The 12,388-nt window shown below is 33.2% G+C and overlaps 2 protein-coding genes across 2 annotated transcripts; one reads left to right on the forward strand and one right to left on the reverse strand.

Moving 5' to 3' along the window:
- Positions 1-966: 966 nt before the first annotated feature.
- On the reverse strand, positions 967-2,554 carry LOC105169502 (gallate 1-beta-glucosyltransferase). The gene has a single exon (XM_011089903.3). It carries the CDS (start codon positions 2,428-2,430, stop codon positions 1,060-1,062), a length of 1,371 nt encoding a protein of 456 aa, XP_011088205.1. The 5' UTR covers positions 2,431-2,554; the 3' UTR covers positions 967-1,059.
- A 6,347-nt stretch (positions 2,555-8,901) lies between these two features.
- On the forward strand, positions 8,902-11,434 carry LOC105169503 (cinnamyl alcohol dehydrogenase 1). The gene is made up of 5 exons (XM_011089904.3): positions 8,902-9,097; positions 9,249-9,362; positions 10,119-10,346; positions 10,558-10,997; positions 11,087-11,434. The coding sequence occupies exons 1-5, from the start codon at positions 9,009-9,011 to the stop codon at positions 11,287-11,289; spliced, it is 1,074 nt and encodes a 357-aa protein (XP_011088206.1). The 5' UTR covers positions 8,902-9,008; the 3' UTR covers positions 11,290-11,434.
- The last annotated feature ends 954 nt before the right edge of the window (positions 11,435-12,388 follow it).

Genomic DNA, 12,388 nt, shown 5'->3' on the forward strand with positions numbered 1-12,388 from the left:
AATAATCACACCGCCCCCTAATCAATTTGAATCTATTTTTTTAGAAACAATGACTAAAATACCCTTCTAGTCAAACCAGTCAACTAGGCTTATTAATATATAATTATTTTAATTTATAATTTTTAACATATATTTATAATACATATAATTATAATTTATAAAGAAATTAAAAAATAATAATTATACCCCACCTCCATCTTCTTCCCCCCTCCCCCACCCTTTTCATCTCCAAACCCCCCCTTTCCTCCCCCGCCGCCCATTTGGGCGACCGCGTCGCACTTGCTGCGTTGGACGATGGACGGTGAGGAGGGCGTCGGCCCTCCTCTTCAGCAGCGGCGGCGACGCCGCCGCCACTGCTTTTTTTTTAAAAAAAATATATATATATATATAATTAATTTTAATTTAATTAAAATAATATTTTATTATATAAATAATTAATTAATTATTATATAAAAGAATATTTTATTATTAATAGAAATATATCATATTTTAAATTAAATAATGATTATATATAATAATATTTAATTCTTAAATACATATATATAATATTATATGTTAAATGTGAGAGAAGGGCAAAAATGTAAAAAAAAAGGCATTTTTATAGAAAACTCGCAGTCAAAGCGCATGTGGCTCAATTTTTGTACGGAGGGAATTTTTTTAACTTTATTTTATATCATAGGGGGGTATTTGATATTTTAATTTTCATAGGGGGATTTTTGAACATTCCTATTATCACAGGGGGTCTCTAAATTTTTCCCTAAAAATTAATTTTGAAAGCACACCACCAAATTATTGATATGGGGACATTAAAAGCAACCTTATATATATATTTTATAAGCCCTAGTCCTAATGTATGTATTGATTGTGATGTGATTAGACTTTGGTGTTTGATGACGTAAAATCAATCTTGATCTCTATATATAAATTTTCAAGTGATTAGATTTTCGTGTTTAGTAACACAACCCGTACGTGGCAAGAGCACTGAATTTTTGTCATAAAAAATGTTACTATACTACGAAACGAAGGCTCAATAAACTTGAGGTAGCAATAATCTACGAATTACAACAGAGCATTCTGCTTCATCTCCGCTGCCTCGGGGCCTCCAGTCGCGGCCCTGAAGCACCTCTCCACCTCGTCGCGAGGTACAATCCTGCCCTCAGAATCACCCCTACACAGCCTAATCCCAACCTTAAAAACATCAACCAAGAACTTGGCATCCGTCACCTGATCGCCCCACTGAGGGAACGCCACCACCGGGACACCACTCGCCAGCGCCTCCATCGTCGAGTTCCAGCCGCAGTGCGTCACGAAACAGGCCGTGGAGGGGTGGGCCAGCACCTGCTCTTGCGGGCTCCACTTCACTATCTTCCCCTTATCACCTGCTTTCTCCAAAAATCCTTGTGGCAGAACATGCGGCTCAACCTTCAACTCCTTCGGCGGCGGCCTCACAACCCATAGAAATGAAACCTCGGAGCCCAGAAGCCCGTGGGCGATCTCGTCCACTTGTTCTTGCTTCAAATGTACAACACTGCCAAACGAAATGTACACCACCGACTGAGGGGTTTTTGAGTCCAGCCACTCCAAACAGCTGTCTGCTGCATAAAAATCGGCGCGAATCGCATTTGATTCTGAAGTAAAATTACCAGTACTAGGGCTCTTGAGTTCTTTGAACAGTGGGCCTATAGTCTTGATGGGGCGACAAACTTTGGACATGTGTTCAACGACCTCATGCTCCAGTTCTTGAAACGTGTCCATTAATATGCAAAAGGGTTTGGACAAGTTCTTGAACTGACCTAAAATTGCCCTGCGCAAGAAAGGGTAGGGGGTGCTAGGGTGCAGGAAACTAGGAACTTCATCGTAAGTCAACAAAGGCATATAAGGTAACTGGACATCAATCTCTGGTTCATGTTCACTAGGGAAAGGCGCGAGTTCATTGTAATAATGGTAATACGTAGAGAAAGAAGCACAAGATTGAACCCAAAGCATGGCACTCGGGATTCCAAGAATCTCAGCAACATCAGAAACCCATGGAATGAAAGGGTTATTGACCAAGCAAGAAACCGGTCGACCCTTTTCCGCCTGTTTCCGGATCATCTGTGGTAGTTTTTGTCGCCCCACACGCTCCAGCTGGGCCAAGTAGGAGTCGAGGTCGTCACGGTTCGGGTCGTTGAAGTCCCAGCCGTCATCAAAGAACTCGAACCGGATCATGCCGGTGCCCAAACGGGTGGGCTCATCGTCGGTGATGGTGTTAGCTTTCCGGATGCTGAGGCCCGCGAATTCGGGTGCAGAAAGAGTGACAAACAGGCCGAAACTCGCGAGCCGCTTGCCCAGCCGGAGAAGTGGGTTGACGTGACCCTGAGCTGGAAAACTGATGAGGAAAATGTGAATATTGTTTCCCAAAGATCCATTGGACTCAACCGGACTGCCCATATTTTCACTTTGGGTTTTGTCTTCACTGTTGAAAATGAATGCGCAGGCTGTGGTATTTAAAAAGGATGTATATGGGAAGGGAAGAAAAGCCGATAAGGTGACCGGTGGATGAGGAGACTGTCGGGTTTAGACAGAGACGTGGACTGACGAGATGGGGTTGTAGGTTTATTCATGAAAGGGAATCATACAGCTGGAAAGTATTTGTGGTAGCACTGATCAAATTTATGTTTGTTCAAAGTTGCCAAATTTACTTTTAGGGAAATTTTGAATTTTCGAACAATTATTAATACTCTTTATCATTTCAAAAATATTAATACTCACGATATTGTAATTTTTAGATGAATATCTAAAATTATCATTTTTGTGTTCTTAACAATATAAAAAATGTAAAAAATCGAATATTGTGAACAAGAAATTTTGATTTTTGTAAATAATTATACACTTGACCTATACAAAAATTCAAGAAAATTAAAAAAAAAAAAGTAAAATTATAATTTATATTCCACAAGAACATTTTAGTAAGTTAATTCACCACAAAATAATTAATAAATTAGACTAATTGTTTGATGATTGTTAAAATCAAAAGTGATTGCTATTTTTTCAAATTATATTAAAATTCTTATAATTATGTAAATTTCAGGAGAGTTGTCGCGACTATAGACAAGTTCACTTATACTTAAACTGCAAAAAGTAGCATTAATTGTATCTGTGGTAGAAGAGCTAATTGGGTATTGCCAAAAAAGTTCCTTATTACTTATTTCTTTTCAAAAATAACTATTTTTTCAATTAAATAGTTCTGTCTTTAATAAATTATGTAATTTATATATATGCAGAGCTGTATATATTAAATCAAATAAAAAATTTACTTTCTTTACTTTATCAATTCTGATCACTTACTAATTTTGTTTGTCTTTATATATAATTAAATAAATATAATAAAAATTTAAGACACATTGCGCGCTTCAATCACAAGTCACTAGAAAAATATAATTGTTCGCTACATTAATTATTATAGTCAAAAGAAGAAAATTATGGCAAGTACAACTCAATCACAATTTCATAACGGTCATTGATTTGTTGTTTCTGTAAACGTAGTCAAAACATTAACCATTGTCAAAACTATGATAAATATTTTGACTATGATTAAAAATTATGGCGAAAATTTTTAATCGTGGTAAAAATTTAATCTTTTATTTGATTTTTTTAATCGTAATTAATAGTATTCATTTAGTATTATTTTTAAATCACGGTCCTTGGAAAAAAAAAATTTATAGTAAACACAAATTAAGTTGTAGTTACTACACGTAAATATTATCGCTTTTTAATATATGTATAATGGTAATTATTGTATAATAATAAACATTTGTTATTAAAGTACATAAAAAAAATATGACTAAAAAGAGATCACGTGATTACTTAATTTTTCTGGAAAAAAACGTGGATTGTAATTATTGTCCAAATAGACAGGAGCACGACATCAACAACTTGGAGGAATGCAACAGTGATCAGCGATCCATAGATGAGATGAGACCGTATTTGGGTACGTAACGCAAAATCTATTGATGGAAACGACAATCTCTTCTCCACTTCCAACTGAATAACAATAAACCTAAAATGTGAAAAGAAAAAGGAGTTTTGAGCTGCCTTATAATTTATTCTAAATATGTTTTTTTATGGAAAAACTTTATAAGATCAAAATTTAAAATATTACAAGCTTTATGTCTTTTCTTTATTCAAAATTTTAATTATTTTAGGTTTTTTTAATTTAAATTGATTATTTTTTCTTTATTTCCTAACATATTATAAAGTTTAATGAGTATATTTTATCAACAATTTTAGTAATTTATTTTAAAACAAAATCTGATATTTTATAAGTTTAAGATTATCGTAGCATATGAGCTTATTATGTTAATTGGGATTGCCTTGTTTGATAATTTTTGTGTACAATCACTACAAAAAAATGCAACATTTCATCATGTTAATTATCATAGTTAATAATAAAATAGTTGTAGTAAATAGTTATTGACCACGGTCATGTAATGATTGTTGGTCGTGATATTTGAGAGGGTGGCTAAAACATTACTTTTCCATACAAATAACTTTTTTTTTTTTATAAAAAATCTATATTTTTTATATCGGTTTATTTAACCCATGGTCAATAAAAAGTATTTGCCATGATATTTAATCCATAACTATTAAAATTATAATAAATAATTATTTATTTTCTAGTGAATGACGAGGTTTGGAAGTAATATTCTCATGTGTGCGCAGATTTTAATTAAAGTCTACATTTATTATATATGTATGATCATATTTGTTTTATTTATATAAGTTTGTTCTTCATTATTGTTATTATTTTGTGTATGTTGTTTATTGTGTAAATATATAATTACTAATATATATTTAATTGTTAAAATACATTTAAATATACTTTAGATTTTATCTCTTTCAACTAACAAATATAACAAATACCCCTTTAAAATTAGATATTTAATAATATTGCCCTTATATAATATATATATATATATTTATAGTTTAAAAGATTTTTAATAATATTTTTGGAAAAAAAATGAATCAATATATTGTCATATTTTTTAAAGAAAATATATTATAAAAATGGATGAATAATTTTACTTACTTTGATTTAAAAAACTAAATAGTTAATAATCTAATTTTGTTATCGAATTAATAAAAAAATTTGCATGAAAGTTTTTATGTACTTATTGCACTCGGTTTACTTGGCTTTGAGGCTGTTAAAATATAATAAAATTTTAACTATTTAACTTAATAATTGTGTTTTACATTATTGTATTTAATATATCTTTTCCAATTAATTTTTTTATTAAATTTAAAATGCAAACTATTAAAAAAAGATTTTTTTTGAACTACAAACATATATATATATAATAAAACCAGTATTATCAAATAATTATTCTTAAAGGTAAGTGTTATATTTATTATTTTAAAGGTAAATATTATTTGAAGTATAATTCAAAGGAGTAAAGTGTATATAATTCTATATTTAATTTTAAATTGATATTACGTTTCCTTTTCTGGAAAAAATACGTACACGGCGTTGAGTTCCATAAGTGGATAAGCGACAAAAATTACATTGCAGGAATTGCGTGGAGTAGTTGATGTGACTTGTCCAACCAATCAAAATCAACACAACTCCTTCACCTTAAACCGTACCAAATATATAAATATTAAATTTATATTAATTTTATAATAAGTGTAATACATCTAACATATAATTCGTGAATAATTAAAAAATAATTTATATAATAAATATATTATATTTATTTTATAATTAATTTAATTTGACTGAATTATAATTTTATTATGGGGAGTTTCAGCATTCCATTATTTTCTATAATTAATTAGCTCAACGGATCTGTCTACTGATGACCCTGCAGCCACAAATTGTAAGTTTTCATCACATAATTTAAAATTTATATATTTTTAATTCTATTATTTATGAAATTTCCAAAAATAGTAAAGTGAAATGATAGGTTATGAGTGATCTGTCGGACAGCAGACACAGCACATGCGAATTAAATGTTTACAGTTGCGTTGGAATGGAATAAAATCGGGTCCCTTGAAAAGATCAAACTTAATGCCCATATTCTCCACCACCAATAACATTATTAAACCTAAAACCTCCAACCAAAAGGTGAAACATAAATCATCAATATGTCTCGTAAAATTTAATTTTAGTTAATAAGTGACTATTTTATTTTATTTATATAGATGTGATCTTGATTATTATTATTATTAGTGCATTGAATAACCCAATAAGCAATAAATTGCAGGAATTGCACATTAATTGAGTAGTTGAGGTAGTCTTGTTCAACCAGTCAAAATCACCACAAAAATACACCAAGGGCTCGTTTATTAATACTATGAAATTAAGCATAATGGGATAGAAAATACAACGATAACTAATTCCTTCATGATTTTATCCATTATTTGTTATTTAATTTGAAATATTGTGTTATCTGATCCACTGTAGATAATTATAAATCAATTATCAATATTTTGATAATTTTGTATAATCAACATCTATTATTAAAGTTAAATAATATCTCACACATTGATGAGATTCGAACACATGTCTTTATAATTATGGGGCCTCGACTTAGCCAATTAAGTTAGATCTCATGTGCATGTTATATTTCATTTAACAACACAATTTTGTATTTGGTTGGAGTGATTATGAAAGATGGTAACATTTAAAAAGATCAGTAGGGGTTACCTTTTTTAAGTTATCTCCAAATTAATCATGTAGTACACAAAATAAAATCATCCAATTATACTGCACACCCTTAAAATTTGGTGTAATTATATATAAATTTTATGTGATTTTAAAAATTATATTTTAGTCATGATAAACGCTTTAGTCACAGTTTCAAAATCACGATTAACAACTATTGTATGACCATGATCAATGATTATTTATTATGAATATTTATTTTTAACTATGACAACAACTGATGATTAAATATTAAATTTTTTCTAGTGGTCCAAGAATATGTTTTATCCCAACATTGCTTGTTTTTCCACTTTTGTTAGTAAGAAAACACAAGTAATTGTGATAATCAATTACTCGAAATTACTGATTGGGCCTTGTGGTAGCAACAGAACTGTTCAACTGCTCAAAAGAGTGGTCATTATCCAGCCCAAAGTTAAAGCCCACCCACAATAGGCTTAATTACACGAGGTCAGCTTCTCTTCTCTTCTCCTTCTGATCCATACAAAAAAGCCCACATACATGTACTGGGAGCCCAAAAATAAGGCCCATTGAATCCAATATCTCCTATGACTTGGACGTCAAATGTTGTCCGAATGATTATGGTACGGTGTTTTTTTCCTAGCAATTGGGAGTTGATGACCTAATGACATTCACTTGCTACCTAATTGTTACATCATTTTGGTGTATTTTCCCCCGGTTCGGTTCACTCACTTTGACATATCACATCAACTTCCTAGGATAGTTGACAAAGATTGAACCCTCCACTAACAAAATTTCACTCCAAATGGAATTTTAATAAATTAAATAACAGACATATGTGATTGATATATAATTAAAAGAATAATTAATTTATTATATATGCAACTCATGATGCAAATATACAGTATATAAAATTTTATTTTTTCCATCTCTGTATATTTATATTTAAATAGGGAACCAACTTTTCAAACAAAAGTACATAATGTCAATCCAATTAAATAGTTAGTAAAGAAAAGTGAGATAAACATTTTGTCAAGAAAAGTTATCCATAAATTTATCAAAACAAATATTAAAAAAAGGTATTTTTTATTCATAAATGATAATTTATATACTAATTATTTTTATTGTGTCGACAATATTTATAAATTATTATATGTATATAAAAATAGTGTATTGGGTCGGCGAGACGGAATGTGGATGAGTGGCTTTGCCTCAAAGGCTCAAACTGCCAAGCGATACTTCCATGATAATGACACCTTCTCCTTTTCTTTTTTTAAAAAAGAATAATAATAAAGAAAAAGAAAAAAGAGAGACGCTGACGACTCCGTGACGTTAGCATCTTCACCTAACATCCTAATGGTCATTTTATTTTTTAATTTTCAGTAAAACCATATATTAGTGTAATATTACAAAAAAAAAGTAAAAATATGCATTCAACATCCGTAAATATTTAGGGTATCTAAATTTTAATATAAATAATACAAATTTATTTTTCAAAATTAATATTTAAATAGTAATATGAATCTCGACAATTATGTCAATTTAATTTTATAACGTGAGATATCATCCACTAATATTGTCAAATATTAAAGAGAAGTAATAATTGAAAAAGGTGAAAATACGAGTAACACCCCCACATAGTGTGTGGGACATTCAAATTCATTACTCTTATTTATTAATACGGCTAAAGTAGCAACATAAGTAGAGGACTATAAAGGAAATATATAATATAGCAAGAGTAATTATATTCCAATTAATTAGTTTTATAAGTTATCACCATAGTAGACTACAAATTTCATGTGAAAAAGATAAGGGACTTTTAAAGAATCCCACCATTTTTTTTTTATTTTCTATAAATTTGATTTTCTTTTTAGAAAAATAAAAATTTGCTCCAGAGGTATATTTTAATTGAAAAGCTTAAAGAAATGTTAATTAATATATCAATCTGTAATCTGTTGTGTAATTATAATAAATTGCTAAATTTAATTTGAATTAAAATTTACTTTACCTAACTTGATTTACTTGCAAATTACACGTCTACGTAGAAAATAATAATTAATTCACATGTTTAATCATCATAGTAGAAAACAAACGGGAAAAAGGACATTAGAAAGCAGTGCTCAGTGCTCACCAACCCCCACCCACCCCACCCTACCCCATTGAGGGGCTGTTTGCTGAGATGTCTCTCAGTCTTTTCTTGTCAACCTTTCCTTATATTTTTGCTGAATTCTCTTCCTTTATCCCTTCCCCTGTCTCTATATATATGAGCGTAATTTGGTAGCAGTCCTTACCCTCAAAATTGCAGACTATTCATTCTTAAACGCTGAAGCAAACAATCAAGAATCGAATGGGCAGCCTTGAAATGGAGAGAAAAACAGTAGGATGGGCTGCAAGAGACCCTTCTGGGATTCTCTCACCCTATACATACACTCTCAGGTATTTCAAGATTACACCTTTTTTCCAATGTTTTCTTTTTCTTTTTTGTCTTTCCACTGTTCATTCCTTTTGTTGTTTCATATCTATGAGTTCAGTTTTCTTGTCTGATATGATCTTCTGCTTTGGTGGAAAAAAATTAATGCATGAACAGAAACACGGGCCCTGAAGATGTTTATGTGAAGGTGATGTGCTGTGGGATTTGCCATACTGATATTCATCAGGTTAAGAATGATCTTGGCATGTCCAGTTACCCTATGGTTCCAGGGTATATACTCTGTCATCTCTCTTCTCTTTTGTGTTCTTTTCTTTTTCCCCATTTCCACGCAATTGTGTGTGTTTCCTTGGAATTTGGAAGTTCAGTTCTTGTTGTGTGTTCCTTAAGGGAAAAGTGGAATCAACTTTTGTGAGGCCTCTGCTGTGGATGATAAGGCTGCTTATTCATTCGGGCGTGCTTGGTTCAATTATTGCTTAACCTAGGATTCTTGTTGGCTGTCGCGGGGGTCCACTTCATGATTTTAGACTAGGAGCAACTAGTGGTCAGAAGTTCAGGTTTCTTGTTCATTCCAAGTCTAAAACGGATTGTTCTTCTGTCTATCTCATCTCAATTCCCAGTTTTAAGCTAAATTACCGACATGGTCGCAAAAGTTCGAGTTCCCTGTTTCCTAGTTCGTGTTCTGATGCTCTGTTTGACTTAGGCACTAGTCACATGTAATATTTAGATCGTAACCGTGATGTTGTATTCGTAAGTCAGCACATTTCTGCATTAATGATCAGCAACCATGAAGGTGAGTATTCAATTAAAGATTTTGTGTGAATCAACCCATTATGCCTGAGTAGTACTCAGATGAAGGGCACTTCTTGGAAAAAAGAACTCTGTTTTAGCTGAATAATATGTTGTATAGTTCGTATTTTCCATGGTACGATGAATGGCAACAATTTCTTTATTTATCCAGTCTTTAAAATTCTGGGTCACATTTAATGGTTTTGTTTGTGTTAAACTTTTCCACACTGTTTTTCTTAGGCATGAAGTGGTCGGTGAGGTGATAGAGGTGGGATCAGGTGTGACCAAGTTCAGAGCTGGTGATGTGGTTGGAGTTGGCTGCATTGTCGGATGCTGTGGGAACTGCCGCCCTTGCAATGCAGATATTGAGCAATACTGCAACAAGAAGATTTGGTCCTATAATGATGTTTATACTGATGGCAAGCCCACCCAAGGGGGATTTGCTGGTGCTATGGTTGTTCATCAGAAGTGAGCATGGACTTAACTAGTTTAATGCTTCTTCTTTTTCATATTTGAATAGTTATACATGTTTATTTGATTCATGTAACCAATCTCATCTCTGTTCTCCATTGCTGCCGCATTTCGACAAAAACAATCAACCGTGATGCAGTCAAAATCCTATTTTTAGTATATGCATCAGAATTTTCTAACATTTCTTTCAAATTGCTCTGTTTTACAGGTTTGTGGTGAAAATTCCAGATGGTATGGCACCAGAACAGGCAGCACCTCTACTATGCGCCGGTGTGACCGTGTACAGTCCCCTGAACCATTTTGGACTAAAAGGCAGTGGGTTAAGAGGCGGTATTTTGGGTCTCGGAGGGGTCGGCCACATGGGTGTGAAGATTGCAAAGGCAATGGGCCACCACATTACTGTCATCAGCTCGTCTGACAGGAAGAGGGAAGAAGCATTGGAACACCTAGGCGCCGATGACTACCTGGTCAGCTCAAACGCCGATAGAATGCAAGAGCTTACCGACTCACTAGACTACATCATTGACACAATACCGGTATTCCACCCGTTGGAACCTTACTTGTCCTTGTTGAAAGTTGATGGCAAGTTAATCTTGATGGGGGTTATAAACACTCCATTGCAATTTATAACACCCATGGTCATGCTCGGTGAGTTCACATCTTTCTACTTCATGTCTATTTGGTATTTGTATAACTGGTTTAATGACACCCTTGTAATGTTCTTCAACTTGATGCAGGGAGGAAAAGCATAACGGGAAGCTTCATTGGTAGCATGAAAGAGACGGAGGAAATGCTAGAATTTTGCAAGGAAAAGGGCCTCACATCCACCATCGAGATAGTGAAAATGGACTACATCAACACCGCCTTTGCGAGGCTGGAGAAGAACGACGTTAGATACAGATTCGTCGTGGATGTTGCAGGCAGCAATCTTGATCAGTGAAATGCCAAACACACAATCCAGAAAACTTAATTATATAATACAATGAAGTGATGTTCACTGTTGTTGAAAGGAATGCAATATGGCTTTGCTTATATCTTTGGATCACATATAATAAAAGACTTGGAGGGGTTTGGTTTTATCTCAATCTCTGGCTTACACATAGTCGTGAGTGTAGGTAAAGACTGGTTTGGTGATTGTGAAAGATGGGCTCTCTCTTTGACTTTGATGTGTTCTTATGGTTGGTAAGATTTGGATTTACTCGGCATTGTGAATGGATGAGCATATGCCATCTAACAAGCTTTTAACTTACGATTTTGGTGAGAAAGACATTGGTAGGTCATGATCTTCCTCATATTGCGACCATTTCTTTTGTCAAGGTTGTTGGGCTTTAGGCATTATACTAGGAAAATTCTACCTGAAACCAACTTTGGTTAGACTTAAATCAATCGTATGAATGGTTCCTTTTAAATCTCAACAACTCATACTCAGAAACTCTTGAATCTTTTTGTCTCATAAACTAATGAAACTACGCAAATATAAGTGATATGTATGTAGTTGAGGTGAGGTATATCAGAAAATACTTCCACCTACAAAAAAATGCTATTCTTTGCATATGAAATGTTGTACAAGTTTTGGAATCACTCAACCACATAACAAACATATATGATCTATGATGAGATAATACGTTGAAATTCACTGCAAACGACATTAGGCGTAACCCATCCAAACTTTTTTTAGTTGAGTGGGGTATGGTGCGAGAATGGAAGTAGCCATCATGATCATACTTATATATGTTGGGGGCCCACAACTTCAGAATCTTGGAAACTGGATTATCGACAATACTCATGGATGGTGTATGGTACATGGATACAGGAGGTGCCCATCCACAACTGCCCTTTCATTCACCTGGATTTGCATAGCGGATGGTTGGTTGATTGTTCCCTCTCATTCTCTGTTTCAGAGAGAGAAGGAAACTAATATTTAAGACCCGTGGTTTTTTGGGGCTTCAGCTGAGGGCTAGAATGACAGGGCCAACAGACTTTTGGGCCGTGGGGCAGGGAGGTTGGGCTGTTTAAGCCCACTTACAAAAACAGATTTG

This window comes from Sesamum indicum, linkage group LG8 (genome assembly GCF_026168435.1).
Source record: "Sesamum indicum cultivar Baizhima isolate 11 linkage group LG8, ASM2616843v1, whole genome shotgun sequence".
NCBI lineage: Eukaryota > Viridiplantae > Streptophyta > Magnoliopsida > Lamiales > Pedaliaceae > Sesamum > Sesamum indicum.